General features: G+C 42.2%; 2 protein-coding genes and 1 long non-coding RNA gene across 3 annotated transcripts in view; 2 read left to right on the top strand and 1 right to left on the bottom strand.

The window, feature by feature from the left end:
* Positions 1–22,682, top strand: part of LOC134217963 (uncharacterized) — a 575,616-nt gene that overhangs the window by 472,680 nt on the left and 80,254 nt on the right. The gene's annotated exons all lie outside the window — the stretch shown is intronic.
* LOC134207582 (uncharacterized) lies at positions 16,135–17,478 on the top strand. Its single transcript, XM_062683290.1, has one exon. The coding sequence runs from the start codon at positions 16,135–16,137 to the stop codon at positions 17,476–17,478; it is 1,344 nt and encodes a 447-aa protein (XP_062539274.1).
* Positions 18,937–21,026, bottom strand: LOC134217951 (uncharacterized). The gene is made up of 3 exons (XR_009981193.1): positions 19,192–21,026; positions 19,057–19,133; positions 18,937–18,994 (listed from the first exon to the last, which is right to left on the bottom strand). It is a non-coding gene; the product is annotated as an uncharacterized LOC134217951 (long non-coding RNA).

The raw sequence follows: 22,682 nt of genomic DNA, 5'->3' as shown, positions 1-22,682 counted from the left end.
GGCTTCTGAGCCTCTTGAAAGGAGGCTTCTGAGCCTCTTCAAAGGAGGCCTGAGCCTCTTGAAAGGAGGCTTCGAGCCTCTTGAAAGGAGGCTTCTGAGCCTCTTGAAAGGAGGCTTCTGAGCCTCTTGAAAGGAGGCTTGAGCCTATTGAAAGGAGGCCTGAGCCTCTTGAAAGGAAGCTTCCTGAGCCTCTTGAAAGGAGGCTTCTGAGCCTCTTGAAAGGAGACTCTGAGCCTCTTGAAAGAAGGCTTCTGAGCCTCTTGAAAGGAGGCTTCTGAGCCTCTTGAAAGGAGGCTTCGAGCTCTTGAAAGGAGGCTTCTGAGCCTCTTGAAAGGAGGCTTCTGAGCCTCTTGAAAGGAGGCTTCTGAGCCTCTTGAAAGGAGGCTTCTGAGCCTCTTGAAAGGAGGCTTCTGAGCCTCTTGAAAGGAGGCTTCTGAGCCTCTTGAAAGGAGGCTTGAGCCTCTTGAAAGGAGGCTTCTGAGCCTCTTGAAAGGAGGCTTCTGAGCCTCTTGAAAGGAGGCTTCTGAGCCTCTTGAAAGGAGGCTTCTGAGCCTCTTGAAAGGAGGCTTCCGAGCCTCTTGAAAGGAGGCTTCTGAGCCTCTTGAAAGGAGGCTTCTGAGCCTCTTGAAAGGAGGCTTGAGCCTCTTGAAAGGAGGCTTCCTGAGCCTCTTGAAAGGAGGCTTCTGAGCCTCTTGAAAGGAGGCTTCTGAGCCTCTTGAAAGGAGGCTTCTGAGCCTCTTGAAAGGAGGCTCTGAGCTCTTGAAAGGAGGCTTCTGAGCTCTTGAAAGGAGGCTTCTGAGCCTCTTGAAAGGAGGCTTCTGAGCCTCTTGAAAGGAGGCTTCCGAGCCTCTTGAAAGAAGGCTCTGAGCTCTTGAAAGGAGGCTTCTGAGCCTCTTGAAAGGAGGCTTCTGAGCCTCTTGAAAGGAGGCTTCTGAGCCTCTTGAAAGGAGGCTCTGAGCTCTTGAAAGGAGGCTTCTGAGCCTCTTGAAAGGAGGCTTCTGAGCCTCTTGAAAGGAGGCTTCTGGAGCCTCTTGAAAGGAGGCTTCTGAGCCTCTTGAAAGGAGGCTTCTGAGCCTCTTGAAAGGAGGCTCTGAGCCTCTTGAAAGGAGGCTCTGAGCCTCTTGAAAGGAGGCTTCTGAGCCTCTTGAAAGGAGGCTTCTGAGCCTCTTGAAAGGAGGCTTCTGAGCCTCTTGAAAGGAGGCTTCTGAGCCTCTTGAAAGGAGGCTTTGAGCCTCTTGAAAGGAGGCTTCTGAGCCTCTTGAAAGGAGGCTTTGAGCCTCTTGAAAGGAGGCTTCTGAGCTCTTGAAAGGAGGCCTGAGCCTCTTGAAAGGAGGCTTCTGAGCTCTTGAAAGGAGGCTTCTGAGCCTCTTGAAAGGAGGCTTCTGAGCCTCTTGAAAGGAGGCCTGAGCCTCTTGAAAGGAGGCTTCTGAGCCTCTTGAAAGGAGGCTTCCGAGCCTCTTGAAAGGAGGCTTCCGAGCCTCTTGAAAGGAGGCTTCCGAGCCTCTTGAAAGGAGGCTTCCGAGCCTCTTGAAAGGAGGCTTCCGAGCCTCTTGAAAGGAGGCTTCCGAGCCTCTTGAAAGGAGGCTTCCGAGCCTCTTGCCAGAAGCTTTTTGAGCCTTTTGAAAGGAAGCTTCTGAGTCTCTTGAAAAGAAGCTTCTTAGTCTCTTGAAAGGAGGCATCAGAGCCTCTTGAAAGAAGGTTTTTGAGCCTCTTGTAAGAAGGCTTCGGATTCTTTTGAAAGGAGACTTTGAAGGCTCTTGGGGCTTTCAAGCTGCATGGAAGTAGGCTTTCGAGATACTTAGAAGGAGGTATGCGAGCCTCTTGAAAGAGAGATGTAGAGCATCTTGCAAAGCGGCTTTGGAGGCTCTTGAAAGGTAGCTTCAGAGCCTTTTGAAATGCGACTTCGGAGCCTCTTGGAACTTTTGAGCAGCATGGAAGCAAGCTTTCGCGAAGGAGACTTCCAAGCCTCTTACAGAGAAGTTAATGTGTTAATGTGTTAATTCGAAAAAAGGGTCCTCAAGGGTCTTCTGAAATTGAGGCTTCCGAAATTTTAGGTTCTAGATTTTTGTTCAAAAGCATATTTTAAGCATCTTATTCATTATTTTGTCTCAAACAGATAGATTACAAAAAGATTTTCAAAATTTGTCTATTCAATGTCCTGTTCCAACAGACCTTTAAACACTGTGCTGGATGGGATGGGCAGAATTCAAACGTCTTTGATTTACCGATCATGGTCATCGGTAGCAAAGTTTTAGAATACAAAACAATGTTTTAGAATACAAAATATGCAGCAATCAAAACTGTATCAATGATTTTTTTGGAACTGTACACATCCGCCATTACGCATTTTTATCCGAGGTACCCCCTGGGGTTAACGAAGGTACCCCTAGGGGTACATGTACCCCAGGCTGAGAACCGCTGCCTTAAAGGGAATGGGTTTTGTGATGCACTTTTTGACATAGTTAGATTAGATCGTGGATATGTTCTGATAGATTTAGACTGATGATAGACATTTTTTGGAAGGATGGAAATACGAAATGGTTACTTCCGAGAAAAGGATCACATCTGTCATTGACTTATTCCAGGAAAATGCTTACATTAAATAATAATTTTAAATCCCCTTACTTGATTTTGACAAACACCTAAATTTGGAGAATGGATCAATTCCAAGATTGTCTCAATCCGGGTAAAAGCCTACTTTCACAGAAGGAATCACATCCACCATTACCTTACTCGGGCATCGCACGAGATCAAATTCAATATTGTTTCAATCCTGGCAAAAGCCCACTTTCAAAGAGGGAATTACATCCACCATTGCCTTACCCCGGTTCAACGCCCGCAATTATATTTACCACCATATTCCAAGAAAACGCCAATTCCAAAGGACAAATCACATATACCTTGCCGTATTCTAAAAACAATCATTTTTAATTTTGAAGAAGAGATCAAATCCCCCATTGCATTCTTGCGGGCAAACGCCCACTTTAAAAGAAGGGATCACTTCCATCATTGACATAATCCAGACAAACGCCTACTTTTAAAGATAAGGAATCACATCCACCATTGGCCTAATCCAAGCAAATGCCTACTTTTCGAGAAGTGATCATTTCCACCACTGCCTTAATCCGGACAAACGCCTACTTTTAAAGAAGGGATCGTATACACAACTGACTTAACCCGGCAAGCGCCTACTTTTAAAGAAAGGATCACATCCACCATTGCCTAAATCTGGGCGAGCAACTACTTGTCAAGAAGGGGTAATATCCACCATTTCGAGCAAACGCCTAATTTTAAAAAAGAGATTGCATCCACCATTGTCATAATCCGGCCAAACGCTCACTTTTAAAGACGGGATCACATCCACCATTGCCTTAATCCGGACAAACGTCTACTTTTAAAGATAAGGAATCACATCCACTATTGTCTAAATCTGGGCGTGCAACTACTTTTTAAGAAGGCCGGGCAAGTGTCTACTTTTCAAGAAGTGATCACATCCACCCTTGCCTTAATCCGAGCAAGCGCCTAGTTTTAATGAAAAGCTCGCATCCACCATTTCCTTATGCCGAGCGAACGCCCTAACTTTAAGAAGAGATCACATCCACAATTGTCGTAATCCGAGCAGGCGCCTACTTTTCAAGAAGGGATCACATCCACAATTGCCTACACAGATAGAAAAAGTTGTTGAAATTTACACGAAAGTAATGCACATAAAGGGAACGCCAAAAAGAGCGTAAATTTAAACGATATTATCGCCTGAATGTATACGATTTCCATTGCATTATGTCAGTTTTTATTTGATTTATGCTGTAGGAATTGACATAATGCTATAGAAATTGCATACATTTAAGGCGCACTTGTTGGAAAAGATCCATGTCCGCCCGAAATAGTGTAATTTTCTGCGTCTATATTTTTTACGCGCTTATTAGTTTTCAGCATTTTTTCTGTGTAAGTCTGGACGAGCAACTCATTTTTAAGAAAGGGTAATATCCACCATTGCCTTAATCTGAGCAAACGCCTACTTTTAAAAAAGAGATTGCATCCACCATTTCCTTAATCCAAGCAAGCGCTCCATACTCGGCCAATGCATACTTTCTTCGAAAGGATTGTGTATTTTATTATGTTATGGTGATTATAGAATGAAGCCCGTGGTGAATTTCAAATTCACCACACGTTTATCTACATACATTTCCAAAAGCCCAAATCTGGCGTAATAGTTTTCGTACAGTGCCGAAACTCAAATTATGATTGTTCAGCATAACTAAGCAAACGATCTACCATTATTTCAGCCCCATACGCGTTATGCATCTTCCATCTCGTGCTTTGAAAAACATATTGGAAAAGCACGTGGTTTACAAAATGGCCGATTTCTGGCTTCATTCTATAATCACCTTATATGCACTATTCCAGGTTTTTTTATAGCACCACTGAGACTTGTAATTTATTTTATGAACAAACAAAAATTATGCCATATGTCCGTTATGCCAAATGACCCTCACTTTTGTCGCTGTAGTCAATTATGCCAAATGACCGTTATGCCAAATGGTTTTATGCCAAATGACTTTATGCCAAATGGCGTTATGCCAAATGACTTTATGCCAAATGACTTTATGCCAAATGACCCGCTCCCTAGGCATAACCCGTCCTGGATTATGTGGAACAGTCTACTTGCGTCGCATTTCTTGGTGCCCCGGAAATCGTTCCGAATTCCATATGATGAATCTGTGAAACCGTTATTTGTGCAGCTCAGCAAAATGAAGAACAAATTTCCGTAAAAAATACGGTTATTTACTGATTTGAGAAATAAAATGAGAGCTAGGACATGATATAATAATTCAATCGAGACTGCCTTGTTACTATTCAGTCGGTAGCTCTAAAGAGGTGATCGTTATGCCAGTGTAACTAAATTAATTTGGTACAGAATCTTCCATATACAGGTCGGACTCGATTATCCGGAGTATCGATTTTATTTTCACTCCGGATAATCAAATCCTCCGGGTAATCGAATCACCATAAAAAAATTTAATCTGCAATTGAAAAATCTGTTTTATTTTACTTGCAGTTGTGTAGTCTATTTTTCAGAAAAAAAAAACCCTGAATAATCCATTTTTGCCATAACTTTTAAGTTCAAGGTCCGATCCAGTCAATTTTCAATATGAAATGATAAGACAGGATTTCCATTTGAATGCAAGAATGGTTGAGAATACGTGCAAAAAATGGCGGGATTATTTACGCGTTTTTGTACAACAAATAGTATTTTGGCCATTACTCATTCTATGCCAACAACTCGAACGCAGACATTTATGATTATTGCTAAATATTAACTGTTAAAAGCAGCAGCACGTGCAAACTAACAACAAACTGCATTGCGGAAAACGCACTGCAATTATTTACCCTCCTAGCTAATTGAAAATCATTAGGAGGTATTTTTTATAGCATCAGTACTGGCATTCAGTAAAATTAATTTTTAAAAAAAAATCTTCAAATATCATGTCTTTGAGAAAGTGTTTGTATGAAAGTGCATGAATTTTTCTGTCCATTGCCGATGCTGCTGCCCATCTCTGCCCCATCGCATAATTGGCATATGTACCATAAATACCATAAATGCGTATACCATACCATAAATTTGCCTTATTTTACACGATTAATCGCCAAAAATATTTTTTTCTAACTGGAACAACCGTGTATTTTACGTGTATTAATTAAAAAATTGTTGAAAAAGTACAATTACAATTTTATTATTTGATATTTCTTTTCAAAATAAGCAAATAAATCATTACAGTAGGCTACGGAAATTTGAAATTTTTAGCAAGGTACATCGAAATTAAGTGATAAGCAACTTCTGTGAAGAAACCACACTTTAAAAACACTGTTTGGCCAAATTGGCGTTTGGGACTTTTATGCGATTATCGCTAAAAATGATAAATATTGACCAAAATGTCGGCATTGATGTATATTGAAACTTCGCTGAAGATACCTATGGTCAATTTCATCATTTCAATGACTGAGAGGTTTATTCCATGTTTGAACCAGGGCTGCCCCAGTGTGCACCGGCACGATTATGACAGACAATCGGTACGATTTTGAAGCATTTAAATAATCTGGATCTGAAGGATCCAGAAAATGTGAGAAAATTTTAGATTTCCATGATATACGGAATCAAAAAAATCTGAAGGTAGAAGTTTAGGTCATGACAATGATCTCAATCGGAAAGATATGAATCAGTTCCAGAATCCGAAATAAATAAGATATCAGAGAATGCCTCAAATCAATTTAATCTGCAAAGATCTAACAATCTAATAAATGAGGAAAACTTCTGAAACGGCATCATCTCCATTTCATTGCATTCAAACAATGGTTGTTCAAAATGAGACGTTCAAAGACAACGGAAAACGGACAATATTCAGTAGTCCAGGGAGGATTATTTCGCTTATCGAAGAGTTTCCACAACTAGAAGAGCATAAATCGAACAAACGCCTCATAATACATTACATGTTACATACACAAACACAACTCAGTTAAACTTAAATAAAAATATAGCATACCAAAACGATGAGATCTACAAATTATGTTTACGTCACTGAACAATATTATTTAAATTAACAAATATGCATTACGTTTTATACTTGAACACTTTTAACAAAACATCGAAGAAATTTTCAAGTCGCAAGCTAAATGCGTTTCTGTTAAAGATACAGAATTGTATTACGTAGTAAGATTTAGTGAAAGAATTTATATGTATAAAATATTGAATAGAGTTTGAATGGCCTTATTAAGCGGCGCAGCCGAATTTTTTTTATGGTATGGAAATTGGAATTATTAAAAATTAATTTCGAAATTCCGCGAAATTCCATTAAATTTCGTTAAAGGAATGATTTTTCCGTCGAAATTTTTAAAATTTAACGATACGAAACGAAATTAGAAAATCAGATTTCGCCATACTCAAATTCCGCGGAATTTCGTTTCGAATGCCCTAAAACGAAATTTTTCGAAATACCGCATATGCTTATTAACGATATTTTTTTATTCAGCCTATTCCGTTTACTTGACGTTAATTAGCTAAATATAACAAAATCTATACTTCCTGTTAAGCATATTTGTGGGTACGCGACGTTAGGCACCCTTTATATCATAAACAAAGTTGGATTTGTGGCCATACGGTTAACCTTACGTCCAATTTTGGAGAAAGCGTTAACCAAGTTATTCTGTATAGGAGCCAATATTTAGTATGTTCACTAATTCACTATTTTTGCTTCGTAAATGAGACAGATTTGGACTGGATTATTTAGCATGCGCCACATGCTTATGGACTTCTTCCGACCAGCAGAGCGCTGATTTTGACAAATTATGGAAGAAGAGTGTAATGCAAGTTCTCTTTAAAGTTTAAAATTTCATAGGAGTTTTGGAGCTCGTAGAGACTAGCAACCGTATAACCAGAGACGAGCGGAGTGTTAAACTGTCGAACGGGCAACGTATCAAAATTAAGGGTATGCGATAAGACATTTTTTCCTAACGAAACGAAATTTCAAATGTTTGTGTTGATTCGAAACGAGACGAAACGAAGTATATATTTACTTTCGAGACTTCGAAACGACACGAAATCGACGTCCATTTAATTCGAATTTTTTCGAAACGAAACGAAATATTGATTTTTTTTTCCGCGGAATTTTTATTACATTATGTACGCAATCCTGAATTCGTTTTCTAAAGGTCAAATATCTGCTTTGCGACCATTAGAATTATAGTCACAGAAGAAGCAGTCTGTGATAAATCGCCGTTTTCCCGTTTACCATTGACGATAAGGCAATACCCTAGCATTTGTACCACTTGCAAAGGAATTCATCGTGGAGTGGGTTCTTTGGAGTGGGTTATTTTGTATTCTAATTCAAATTCTATTTAAAACCTTATTTTATTTAAGACTAATGTGATTATACTGAAGCATATTGCGCATAAGCCCCAAAATTTTATTCCCACCTTTGGGTTTCCGCTCCAAGCACTCAGCGCCAAACTCTGCGACAAGGAGATAGTGGTCAAGTTGGTACTCCTGATTTTTTGACAACTGATGTCGATTGGTTGTGTGAGTGCACCTGTGTCATAAAAATAGAGCTTTTAGCTGAAAATTTAATTGTCAAATGCACATTTTGACAGCAATATAGATGTATGAGTGAAAAAAATGTGCAAATGCTCTATCGCGGAAGCAGTCGCTGAAGACAAGTGTCAATGGTTTCAATGACGAAACAAAAAGTTTCAATGCAAAAAGCAATACTTCAAATTCATTTATCGGCGACCAGAATATACGAAGAAAGTATACGCAGATAGAGAAATGTTATTCATACTTTTGCTCACTAGACGAATCCTCTGCACCTTTCCAAAATGCACAAAAATATGTCTTTCGGATTGTGTTTCAGAAATGCGATCTCAAAGTTTGTACGACTGCAGTTTGCCAGGTATGAAAAAATATTTTTTCCTTTTTCATACAAAAGCCTGTAAAAAAAGGATATAATTTCCTTTAAAATTCAACCTTTTTAAAAGAGGCTCGGAGACCAGAGACTTATGCACAATCAACTCGACCAACCAAGCTATTGTCTGTGTGTCCTTGTATATGTGCTTGTGCATATGAGGCATGCAAAAATCGTTATCATATTTTCATCCTCAACCGACTTCAATTGTGTGCAAGAAACAGCTGCTATGGACAGTGTGAGCCGGTCACGCCCTTACAGTCAATTTAGGATTAGGTAGGCTGACCAGATCATTTCGGTGAAAAAATTGGACAAACGCGTTTGCACAACGGGAGTCAAAAAAGTTGTGACAATATTCAAGAGCAGTGGAAATTCAAAATTTATGGGCTTAATTTTCATTTTTCGTGTTAGAAGTTGGTTAAAATTTTCAGAGTGAATAATTCATGGTGGTTCTATTGTATTAGGTTAGTTGTGGAAAAATGCTGAACTACAAATAATTCATTGTTCAAAGGGGCGAGAACAAAAACACGAAGAAACAAAAAAATACGCATTTTTAAATATTTTAAAACAAATATGGAGTTTTAAAATTTTGTTTTGATCTACTCTTAAACATGCATTAAGGATTCTATCACTGACCAATATCAAAAACTTTTCCAATTCTGAACAGTTGACTTTTCCCGTCATTTTTTTTTATTCGCTCAATCGGTTCTTTATTTTATTTGAGGTCAACTTCCCCAATAAACCTATATTTTTGACGCCTTTAGGTTTTTTTTTTAAATTTCAAACAAAAATAAAAAAGTGCTATTTTTAAAGATTAGCCTAACATTTGCTCGATTTTGAACGAACATCGAGAGTATTTTTCAGGGCGGTTCACACGTGCAGCACTTTTTTAGCTTGTGTTTTCAATTTTTTTAAAATAATTAAGCTTAAAAAAGCCAAAGAATCGGTTGAGACATTGAAAAGAAAGCAATTTTTGACGGGAATCGTCAATTGAAAATAACAAAAAAATAGTCAGAGTACCCACCCTGTCTGGGTATTAGAGAGACAGGAAAAAAAAAATTAAAAGTCAAATGCGAAAAGAGTGGGATTATTAATTTCTCATGCTAAAACCCTTTTTCATGAATATAAGTGAGGAAAAATCTGCGGATAAGAATAACAAGAATCTCAACAAGCAAAGAACATGAATAAAATGTAATTTTAATTATTTCCATCAATATGGTTGACGCATATGAATGAATGCCAAATCCAATCAACTCACAGTACTTTTTGATCGAAATTGATTCAAATGACACTACATGTAGCCTTACACCTCGGAAATCTTGTCCATTGATTTTGTTCTCATGAGCTTCCAAAAAGGCGCAATTCGTCGTGGAAAGTAAAACAAATCCTGGCGAAATTTGCAGACAAGCTCCTGATTTGTAAACTAACCTGATCTGTAAGGTACGTGAGGACCGAAATCCAACAAATTTTCCCTCGTTGAAACTACCTTAGATTCGATTTTGTTCAGTTGATTTATAATTAATAATTGATTACAGTCCGACTGGGGTGTTTATTTTTATATTTTGGCTTTTTCAGTCTGATATATTTAAACGGGTTTATATTCGCATTGCCCGACGTTTCGACCCGTTAATTGGGTCTTTTTCAAGAGAAAAGCTGTCTGCCGTTCTTCATGCACTTAACAACTATAAACATATATGCTAGGATTAGAGCTTCTGGTATTTGAACACATAGTTTGATTGTCATTAACTTTTTTTAACATTAAATGGGACACAGTTTAACAGACTGAAAAAGCCAAAATATATCAATAATTTATTATTATTTTTAATTATACGATAATAATCGTCGTTTTTTTTCACAGTGGATGATTTCGAAATATTCAGAATTATTCTGAAAGTTTTTGAATGATTCATGTTTCGAAAAGAATCAACGATTGAAAAATATATAGTAATGCAGATTTGAAAAAGAAGAATCACCTACTTCGCTGAATTTTAATGCCTTCGGAATTAGCAGAAAAAAAAACATTGAAATGAAACCTTTTGAAAAAATCTCTTTTTGCCACCTGTTGTCATTAACTTACCTATTTGGTTTCAGATTCCTGTCTAAAATATTGAATTTGTTTGAATAATGTTTTGGAGCTCTTTACTGTCCCGTTAAATACAGTACGTATGGTCAGATTAGGATTAGGAGAGGAAAATTAGTTTGATACTCATTATTATAAGATTATAAGATGTAACCATCAATCGTTACAAATGAACAAATATATGGGTGAGAAGAATTTTGACTGCGATTTTCAAATGCTTGCTAACTGCCAAAGTGAAGAGGGTCGGTTCAGAACACTGTTTGCTCTAAAGGGTGCAACTTTGCGTTGTAGCAGCGTGAAGGCTTTCGTTGGTAGCTGGGATTCTAGCGCTACGACATACGGAACGGACGGGAATGTGGACGATAGCCGAAATGAGGTACCAGAAAGCGAACAATGCGAAGCGGTGCTCTCGTGGGTTTCGGCAGTCAAAGTGGATAGTTCGCTAACGATTTCCCTCCGAAAAGTTATTGTGTTAAAAGTTTTGTGGGCTGGAGAGCATGCACTCCTTCCGAAACCGGTTGCTTTGGGCTAAATTGGGCGAGTTTTACCGTCCGCGCATCGCGCCATCTGTCGGTCATTGCGGCGAACCACGCCATCAGTCAGCCGAAGCCTCCATCGGCAATTTGGAGAATTCCGTCATCCGTAAGCCCTTCAACCGCCCACGCCTTTCGTCGGCCGAACCATTCATCGGCAAATCTACGAGTCCCGCATCGCTTCACCCGTCGGCCATCCCAACGAGTCACGCTATCCGTCGGCAATTCAGCGAGTTCCGAGTTCTGGCATCCAGCGGCTGAGTATGAAATGCTATTCCCCGGAAGCTATACCTAAGATGGCAGCTCCATCCCGGTGGATAGGGAACCTTGGGCCAACAACCTACTGTTTCCGAAACATCAATTTGTTCGAGAATCCGATAATAAAAGAATACGGACTGATTTTACGGCGACGACTCTTAGTGCGAAACAACGGACACGAATAGGAACATGGAACGTTTTAACCCTAGCCCAGCAGGGTAAATTGGCACAACTTGCCAATGAGGCACGCCGCATGAAGCTTGAGATCCTGGGACTGAGTGAAGTCCGTTGCCCAAACTTTGGAGAACACAGAACGCCGTCGGGACAAGTTCTGCTATACTCTGGTTTACGAGGTGAACACGCTCCCCGGCATCGCGGAGTTGGCTTCCTACTAAGCGCTCAGGCACACTCTGCGCTTATGAAGTGGGAACCTATAAGTGAAAGGATAATCGTTGCCAGATTTGGAACACGGGTCCGAAACCTTACTATAATCCAATGTTATGCGCCAACCGATGCTGCCGATCTGCAAGACAAAGAGAACTTCTACAGTCAACTCAATGCCGTCGTAGATAGAATTCCGAAGGGTGATATCAAGATCTGTTTGGGCGACTTCAATGCGAAAATCGGATCCGACAACTCGAACCATGAGCGCATTATGGGACGTCATGGTCTCGGAGAAATGAGCGAAAACGGAGAGCTGTTCGCAGAATTTTGTGGTAATAACGACATGGTGATCGGGGGATCGCTCTTCCCTCATCGACCGGTTCACAAGGTCACGTGGGTCTCCCGTGACGGCTTTACAGAAAATCAAATCGACCACATCTGCATCAGCCGAAAATGGGAACGGAGCCTTCTTGATGTACGGAATAAACGTAGTGCCGATATCGCGTCTGATCATCATCTCCTCATCGTCGAAATACGCCTGCGCATTGTGCGGATTCGTCGGCAGGAGGAAAGAGTTGGACGGCGATTCAACACATGCCGACTGGAAGATGCCACGGTGAAACGGTCCTTCGTTGAAGAACTGGAGACGCGTGCTGCAGATATTCCGGAAGGTGGCAGCGTGGAAGACCAATGGACCGCCATCAAGAATGCCTTCATCGTCACCAGCGAGAATAATCTGGGCGAACTGCGCACCCAGAGAAAACAATGGATCACCGATGAGACCTGGAGAAAGATAGAGGAGCGAAGAGAAGCCAAAGCCGCGATAGAGCGATCGAAAACCAGAGGAGCCAAAGTCTTAGCCCGTCAACGATACGCGGCTCTTAAGAAGGAAGTAAAACGCTCATGTCGACGGGACAAGCGAGCGTGGGCAGACTCTCTGGCTGACGAAGGAGAGAGAGCCGCCGCAATCGGGGACATTCGCCTCCTCTACGATATCTCAAGAAGCTTAAGCGGGGCGAAGATGGATGCAACGATGCCTGTGAAAGACGCGAATGATCAGTTATTGACCGACCCAACTGACCAGCTGAAACGCTGGCTCGAGCACTTCGAACAACTTTTACAAGTGCCCGCCAGGCCACCACCACGTCGGCATGATCTGCCTAGAATCCGACGTATAACACGCGTCAATACCGAAGCTCCATCACTGCTAAGATTCAAACAGCCATCCAAAGCATGAAATCGAATAAAGCCCCAGGGGTCGACCGCATATCAGCCGAGATGCTCAAAGCTGACCCCACGACATCCGCTCAACTACTGCATCGTTTATTTCGTAATATCTGGGACACCGCAACTTTCCCGGTCGACTGGATGCAAGGTATCTTAGTGAAGGTGCCCAAAAAGGGTGACCAGACTGTATGCGATAAGTGGCGAGGCATTATGTTGCTGTGTACCGTTCTCAAAGTTCTGCGCAAAATTATCCTAGCCTGGATTCAGGAGAAGATCGATGCGGCGGCGGCATTATTCTGGAGCAGATCAACGAATTCCAAAAGTCCCATTACTTGGTATTCATTGACTACGAAAGAGCTTTCGACCGTCTCAATTACGAGAATATGTGGGGATCCCTGAGACGCAAAGGGGTTCCTGAGAAAATCATCGGCCGTATCGAAGCACAGTACGAGGCCTTTTCATGTAGAGTGCTGCACAATGGGGTCCTGTCCGACCCTATCCGGGTCGTAGCTGGTGTGAGGCAAGGATGTTTTCTATTACCGTTACTGTTCCTCATCGTAATCGACGAGATTCTGGTAGATGCGATTGACCGTGAACCAAACCGCTATGGCAGCCTAGAATCGTGGAGCACTTAAACGACTTCGAATTGGCTGATAACGTTGCACTCCTCGCGCAACGGCGCTCTGATATGCAGAGTAAGCTCAACGACCTTGCCGAGCGCTCCTCCTCGGCAGGTTTGGTCATCAACGTCAACAAAACCAAATCGTTGGATGTAACACGGTGACTGCTTCCAGTTTCACAGTAGCCGGGCAACCAGTGGAGAATGTTGAAAGCTTCCAATATCTTGGTAGCCAAATGGCGTCAGACGGCGTTACCAAGATCGACATAGGGGCACGGATCAAGAAAGCAAGGGCTGTCTTTGCGAGTTTTAGAAATATCTGGAAAACAAGCTGATGAGTGAACGCACCAAAATACGAATTTTCAACTCTAACGTGAAATCTGTGCTGTTATACGCTAGCGAAACATGGTGTGTATCAGTGGAGAACACTCAACGGCTGCAGGTGTTCATTAACAGATGCCTGCGGTATATAATTCGAGCCTGGTGGCCTCGCAACTAGATCTCAAACAACGAGCTCCATCGTCGTTGTCACCAGAGGCCGATAGCAACAGAAATTCGGGATCGGAAGTGGGGCTGGGTTGACCACACTCTACGTATGGGCGAAAACGAAATCTGTAAACAAGCATTAGAATGGAACCCAGGAACCGGGCAACGCAAAGGATGGAGATCTTTCAAGTCAGCCCTTTGCACCACCGGAGGTGTACAGGATCCATAAGTAAGTTAGTAATGCTCAAGCAGAAACGGTCCACTTAGTCATTTGACTGCTTCACTGTTAACACTCAAAAAACGTTTCACCTTGACTTTTTATCCACTCACAATAATCCTCCTTTTTTGTGCCGAGTATCATATATATTGTGCTTAGTAGCTCATTTCGAATAGTGACGGTTATCGTCTTACTGCGCTACTTCAACGAAGGGCCGCATACTCACAAAAACCTGGAAATATGTTCCCATATGCTCAGGTATTAAACTAATTATACATTCCCAAATGGACCCATTTCTCCACAATTACGCTGCGATCCTTTCAAGCGCACTTTTAAATGCATTACATCTTTTCATATTTATCTGCTACTTTGCTGATACTTTTCCACGGTAGAACTGCAGCAGCTTTTCATCACCCTCCAACAACATCACGGTAAAATAATAACTTGTTTCAATTATCTCGTAAAAATCCGTACAGTTGCAGAGCTGAGCGCTCAGAGCTCTCGTTCACCTGGCGGAAACCGACCACAGTTATTGCAGCACTTGCACGTGTCCTCCAATGTACATTATCCGTTCATTGCACGATGGCAACCCACCACCGCCACCGCCAATGCCACAATCATCATCATGTGCATAAATCTCATGAATACGTTTGATTCGAGAGGTGTGAAACTCCCTTCCAATTGCAGACACTTTACTGTTTTCATTCGCATTCCGCCCCCATCGCATCCATGACGGAGGTCTGCAAAGTATAGAAACCATCACCATCCCGTCACGGGCTACTGCGTGCAGCAGAGAGTCAGAGCGTCTGCCGGTGTGGAATTATGCACACGTCACTGAAAACCGCTGCTTCGACCTCCGCCAACCCATGTGTAGTGTGCCATGATTTTGCATATGTGTGGAATTGCGCTACGCTACGCTGGGAAATCGGTTTATGGGGTTTCCAGGGTCTGCTTCTTCCTCGTCCCGGTGTCGTCCACCGCAAAAGTACTCTCCCAGTCCGGTGTAATGGTCGTTGCAGGTCGTGCGGGTGCGGTGTGGGCCGTCATGATCTCATGCAGGAAGGGTGCGAATTTGTGTCGTCGGCTTTCGTCGGCCGGGTGCGATCCTTGTTAATAATATATATTCATGAATCCAATTTATATTAATAGTTGGTGATTAAAATTTACGTACGCTGCCTTTTTGGAGTGCAGCAGGAGCGATATCCAAGCCCAATGAAAACCTTCTGTGTTTTCGATACCCGGTGCAGTGGCTGCGTCGTTGATATCGTCAACTGCGACGAGAACGATGCTACTGCAGAGAAGGCAGCCACTGAATGCCGAGTAACTATTTTGCATTTAAATACTACACGATGCGAGTTCATAGGGTTGTAATTTATGAGTGATTTAATTATTACGGTGAAAGCTAATGTGTGAGTTGTGGAGGAATAAGCTCACTAAATGCTCGGAGCAGAACAGAATATATTAGGAAAAGTTTCGTTGCTTATAGAATTTATTCAATATTTAACACACTCACACTAGTTTTTTTTTAATCGTAACTTAACTGGATAAATATCCTTAATGCCAAATCATTTTGGATGATTTCAATTGAAAATTATGAAACATTAATTTTAAATTAAAATTAGTTATCCGTAGTAAATCAAATCCTCTGTTGTACTTTTCAAATTGGGTACGGAAATTCCATTTCCTTAATCATCACTGCCCTGATTTGCAAAGCAGCGGTTTCGTACCTAGCGACAAACGAAATTAATACCGTTGGGTATAAATCCGCTCCATACCCATTGCCATACAAAAAGCTCTCCAATTCTGGTTCCAATCATCAGTTTTCCGAATCTCATTCGCGTACTTAACAACTGCGTATTTACAAACCTACAAACATGATGCTACCGGATTTCTTCAGTGTTATCAAAAATGTTAGCCCCAATAACAGTCAGAAATCAACTCTGTATGGAAAAAGTATCAAAGTGTTCGTCACCCAGTTGAGTCTCACCACAAAGCCTGGGGTGCGGATTCCGGCATTGCAAGACGTGCCAGCTGTTGCACTGAGTAGCATTCTGGAGGAGATGGCGAGTTATCCGTCTCTGGGGAAAACCCTCCATCAGGAACTCTCGGATCCGGTGCTGTTCATGAGAATGTTCATTCACCACAGAAACGATCTTTCGGTATTGGAAAACTGCTTACGCAAAGCTTCTTTGGTCGGAAAGCCCGTGGTGCCTGATATGGTGAAGAATTGGTGCGCGATGATGACTGATGAAAACATAACCCCAGGATCGACGTCGTTAGTAAGCACTGTTGAATCCGCTGTGCAATTGGGTTCGTATCTTCTGGAAGCTGGTTGGTGGTTCCAAAGCAAAGAAGTACTTGACATCGCCTTCGGCATGATGCTACGCAAGAAGGAGAGTCGTGTTTATTCAAATTTGAGAATTGAATGCGTGCAAAAGGTTCTCCGGGCGGAGGCACAACTGGATCTTCGAGCAAAAGCCGATGCAACGTGTAACGTTTTGTTGGCACTGGTTGAAAACGTTACCGATAAAGCAGTTCTCGTCCAAGTGTTCCTTGAGGTGGCAAACCATCACTTCGAAGCCAATCGCCTGACCGAATGTCATCGCTGGAATACGAAGGCGATGGAGCTGATCACCGAAACGACACCGGTTGATATTGTCATCAGAGCGTTGCAAATGGAGGCAAAATGTCTCTTCAGTTTGCGACGCTACGACGATGGCAAGTTGGTCATCAGTCAAGCGATTCATCGAGCTCGATCGACCTTCGGTCGCCAACATCGACGGTACGCGGACACTTTGTACACGTACGGAACTTGCCTGCTGATGACCGACGATTCCTTCATGATCATCGACGCCATCTCGATTCTGCTGGAAACTTTGTTCATCTTCACCAAGCTCTACGGTAAACTCACACCCCAAGCGGCGATCATTCAGAGTTCGTTGGCGTACGGATTGTACTATCGGGACTACATTTCCGGAAAGTTCGAGCTAGCGTTGGCTTATGAATACATCATGAAAGCGACGGCACTTGCTCAGCAAATCATTCCGGAGAGAAGACATTTCATCATCCGCTGCGGGGAGATTCGAACGATGATTCTGGATGAGTGGGACGAAATTCTGGCCGAATCGGGAGAGGCAGGAGGTCCCACCAGGATGAATAACCAGCTTTTAACGATTGCAGAAATCAAACAGAAATGCCGCCAAAATCATCCGGAATAAGTGTTCAATGTGCACATTCAAAATCTATTTGCCTTACGACAAAACCAGTGTTCTCATATTCATTTAAATTGTATCAATAAATTTATTCTAAAATAACACACTACCTGTTCGTACTTATTTCTACGTTTGAATGAAACGAATGCGTTCCCAAAACTAACAAAGGAATTCTGCATTGATGATCTATTAATTAAGACTTAAAGAGTACTGGCAGCTGATAAGTTTTTCCTAATAATGACGAATGAACGGAAAACACCTTTCTTCAAGCACTCATCCATAGAAATCTTCTATTTCACAGTCAAGGTATGAAGAATGCCTGTGTTTTCCAAGCCGTTCATTTCATTTTGCCGAAGACACCATTAGGCCGAAACCCATCTGGCTGAAAATCGGACACACTGGAAATTTGGCCGAAACAGCTGTTTGGTCGATCAATAGTGAATGTGAAAAGTGTGAAGTGATTGATGGCAATCGAAAAGTAAGAAATAAGAAACAAGAAGTTGAAACCGATTTCTATTAGATCTCCCGTATTTTGACCGACACGGCAATGGCTCATCAACGCTTGTAACAGTGCAATTTATGAAGTGACCAAAATAAGCAATGGATCACGACTCGTCAAGTCAAAGCACACCTTTCAGTCCGGCTAGCTACACTGCATCTATGAGCTGCAGTTACAGTGTGCGCAAACTCTCCAATAACATGAACTCAAAACAATGAAATATAGGCATGGCGATAATGGGTCTAGGTAATTGGTGGTCTCTATTTGCATACATATTTGCTAATTCTCCTACTCACGAATTAAAGTTACAAACTACTCGTTGGGGGCCCCGTTGTGTCACACTTGCTGCATCTATCCAACGTTGTCGCAGCCGATGCACCGATGGATGTAGCGCGACCAGCAAGCCTTGCTGGCCAGTCTATCGCTGCTGCTCGATGTTGTCACACGATGAAAAGTGCGACGCTACGTGACACGTTGGACTGCACACGTTGCATGTGTCTTTAGATGCTGCAACAATTATTGCAATGACTGTAGCCGATGTTGTCCGTTCACAATAGCGTGCGCTTGCTTCTGTCGTTCCGTCGCCGCCCAAGCATGCGAGCGATGGCGTTGCTCCCCAACACACCTTCAGCCTAACCACCCGTCCACTCCACACCCTTACGCGCTTCTGCCGCTCGCTCCCGACGCGGGATGAACGATCTCTTGGCTGCGGGCAGCCCGTGCCGTGGTTGAGCCGAGTCGAGTTTGTTCAGAGCCTGTAATTAAAAGGCCCTCTGATGAGGTTCAGCAAAATTAGCCTATGGCTCACTCGATCCTTTATGGGAGTTATTTTACCTGATGAGAGCCTTTGGATTGCGCCAGATGGTTTGTTGGCTTTGCGGTACATGCAACAATTGACCTATAAATTTACAATATGATTGCACTGTATGCAGTATGGTATCAGCATGAGAATTTACCTCTGATGGGTTCTAGTGTGCCTGCATTGATTTCTTCTGGGATTGCTGTTCGAGCTTAATCGAAGATCTTCAATGTGGGAGACATTTATGAGCGCAAGGGTTGCCAATTAGTAGTCACTTAATTCTTACCTTTTCAGTTGATTTGTGCCGCGGCCGATCAACACTTTGCAAAAAGCACGTGGATCAATTGCCTATCATGGCCGTTCCTTTCGAGGAAGTTGTGGTTAGCACAAATGAGGAAGAATTTATCAAAGTTCTTGTTACCTTGCATCAGAAAAGAATTTGTTCCGATAATGCTCACTCTTTAAGTCACATGCATCGACTTCTTGGCAATAAACTATTCCGCGTTTTCGGCCACTTGCATTTGATTTATGGTCACTTTATGATGACACCATGCACTTATTGCCACACGCCAACTTGGCATCAGGTATAGTGATGGCTTGTTGGATCAGTGAGTCCGATCTTGTGATCGCGCGCATGTATGTGCTAGTGTGATGGTCATTTGGGAGTAATGGTCAGCGTTGGTTGTTGGGAATGAAGAGAGAAACCATCAACATGTATTCGAGGGCTGTATTTGTCTTGCGGGATACACAGTGAAAATTTTGGGTTGCATTTTGTCGGCATAATCTCATTCATGTAACACAACATCATTCAAACGGCTACGAAATTTTTGCGAATGTTGCATTCGCAAAAATTTCGTCTATCTGGTGATGCTCAGATCTTGGAAAGGCTAATTGATTCTTACTCTATACAATATCGAAAAATCTTCTCCTGAGGTTTGCCTAGGACATCGAGTATTGTGTGCTACTAAACTACCGTACTTCAAAACAGAACTTATTAGCTAACGGTATACTTCTTCTTGATTTACATTTTGTATGCCAGATCTATTCAAGAAATTCACTTCTTCACCGCGGCTGCTGCGCTGCGGAATATCATTAAGCCTACTTTCTTATCTTACATTATTCTAGGGCCAATCGCGTCTCCAACATCTGAGTTACGATTTTGTAGTTGGGCGCCAGAAATTTTGCTGAGAAAATACGTTTTGGATGATTTATGAATCAAACATGTTACGTAGTATGTATTGAGTCATGTTGAGTTTGATAAGCACTAGCGTTAAATATGGCGTTTATTAGTATTCCAGACTTAAGTGAGTGATCTTTAAATGGTGTGAATAGTTTTTGTTGAATTGAACTCTCGAATTACATATGCTGCTGCTCTCCTTCTGTTTGTTGGCTTGATAGGGAATTTATATCGCTCGATACTCATAAAAATATGGCGTTTCGTGGATCCTGAAGACGTTGAGGTACGAGAGGAATGCTTGCTGCGACGAGGTTTCATTTAGAGTTGTTGGGCCTTCGAGTCAGCAGCTAGCATGTTTCTGTGGCGTTATGCTCATAGTCGGCAGTTGGTGTGCTTACATAGCTGGATAAAATTTGTTTTGGAGATTGATCGTGTATGGATGATGAATTATCAGGAAGTCTTATTCAGTTTTTCCTTCATACAAAACGATGTTTTCTTCGGCAAATGCTCCTTGTTGACAGCGGATAGGGTGCTGTGGACATAGCTCGATTCGTTGGTTTTAGTCTGGTTTGATATCCTTTGCGTGATAAACGCCAGTTTTTGATGTCTTGATGTCTTCTAGTAAGTAGTTATTACAGCCTTGCGCTTGTCTTACGATGCATGGTATGAACTTTGCTCCTAGTTTTTTCGTTCGATGCTGCGCTGCGTTGGACAGTTCGAATGATCTTCTCCACACTATTTCCCCTTCGGCGAACGTTCTATTCCGAGCTCTTAGGTCATAGCGTTTCTTGCTGTTATCATGAGCTGCTTTGATCCTGGTTAATACAAAATGCTGAATGTTATGCACAGACTTTATTCTTGCCTTTTGGGCCACTGCGAGGTCTTCATCCGAATTAATTTTGGCGGAAATGTATTGATCTGTGTACAGAATGTGATCCCTTCCAAAGTTGCAGTAGTAAGGACTACATCCAAGAGTTTCGTGCTTTGCAGTGTTTATTGCACATACTATTTGTTGAACATGAACGTCCCAATCTCTTTGGTCCTCATCGAGTAATGATCTTACACAGGTGATAAGCGTCCGATTTGTTCTCTCCGCTGCATTGCACATTGGTGTGTAGAAAGCAGTTCTCATATGGATTATATTATACCTTTTGAGCAGTGTCTGGAAGATCTGGGATAAAAATTGGGATCCCGAATCGGAAACGATGATTCTTGGTGTGGAGTATCGGAGAAATACGTAGTGTTCGAGAAAGTCCGACATTTTTTGGGCGTTTGCGGTTCGAAATGGTTCTATGACAACAAATTTTGTCACCCAGTCGATTATTACTAAAATGACTGTGTTACCTTTCTTCGATCGTGTTAAAGGACCAATCCAGTCGACCGATATTAATTCCCAAGGAAGTTGAGTGTGTTGTATTGGATGCTTTGCTGGTTTTGCACACCTCGTAATTTCTAACATATTTCCGAGCCTCGATTGCCATCTAAGGCCAGTAATAGTCTCGTTGAATGCGATTCAGCGTGCGATCACTTCCAAGGTGAGCTGCGGTAGGCGTGTCATGATATCTGTGCATGAGTTCCCGGCGATTGTGAGTTGGAACAACTTTCTTCCAACGGTGACATCTGCTGCCGATTTCATCCTTCGTGGTGCAATTTTTGTACAAGTGTCCTCCGATCATTCTGAAGTCTGGAAATTTGTCACTGTCCATCTGAACATTTTCCACCAGCCTTTCAAACCACGGATCTGGAGCTGGTGAGGGTGACGCATTTATGCTATTTACAATCTCCACCCTGCTTAGGCAATCCGGAACGATGTTAGAGCTTCCTTTGCGATATTTGATATCGAATGAGTATGCGTTCATCCGAAGGATCCATCTCGCCAAAAGTGGAGTTGGATTTTCATGGTTTTCAGATAAGTCAGACTTGAGTGGTCGCAATAAACCGTGAAATGTGTTCCTTCGAGATATCCGCGGAACTTCTCAATTGATCTAATTACCGCTAAACATTCGCGTTGTGTCACTGAGTACTTGCGTTCAGAAGATGAAAGTTTTTGAGAGAAGTAACAGATTGCTTTCTCTTCCCCTTCGACTACTTGTGTTAGGACACCTCCTATTGCTACATCGGAAGCGTCACAGGCTACGGCAAACGGTCTTGAGTAGTCTGGCGTTGCCAAAACAGGAGCCGAAATCAGATGAGATTTCAGTGTCAGGAAGGCGTTCTCACATTCTTCTGTCCATTTGAATTTACTTCTTGCCTTTGTGAGTTCCGTTAGTGGAGCAGCTGTCTTGGAAAAATTTCGGATGAATCTCCGATACCATCCGCACATGCCGAGAAATCTTTGGACTTCCTTCTTGGATGTCGGAGCGGGAAACTTTGTGATTGCTTCCACTTTGGCCTCGTCAACGCGCCAGCCTTGTTGATCAAGTACGTATCCCAAGTATTGCAAACTTTTTCTACAAAATGCAGATTTTTCAGCATTAATTGTTAGAGCAGCTCTTTTTAGTCTCCTCGCGATCTCGTGGAGTAGATCCAGGTGTTCTTGGAAAGTTTCAGTTGCCAATACCAGGTCGTCCAAATACACAAAAACTTTTGGTTCTAGATCGATAAATAGATGATTCATGACCCGTGATAGAGCCTGACTGGCAGTAGAGAGTCCGAATGGCACCACAGTGAATTGGTAATGCCCTCGCTGTGGTATGGTGAAGGCTGTTTTCTGCTTTGATTCCTCTGCAAGTGGT

Source organism: Armigeres subalbatus, chromosome 1 (assembly GCF_024139115.2).
Source record: "Armigeres subalbatus isolate Guangzhou_Male chromosome 1, GZ_Asu_2, whole genome shotgun sequence".
Taxonomy (NCBI): domain Eukaryota; kingdom Metazoa; phylum Arthropoda; class Insecta; order Diptera; family Culicidae; genus Armigeres; species Armigeres subalbatus.
Note: the sequence above shows the minus strand (reverse complement) of the source record. Positions and strands in the feature narration are given on the sequence as shown.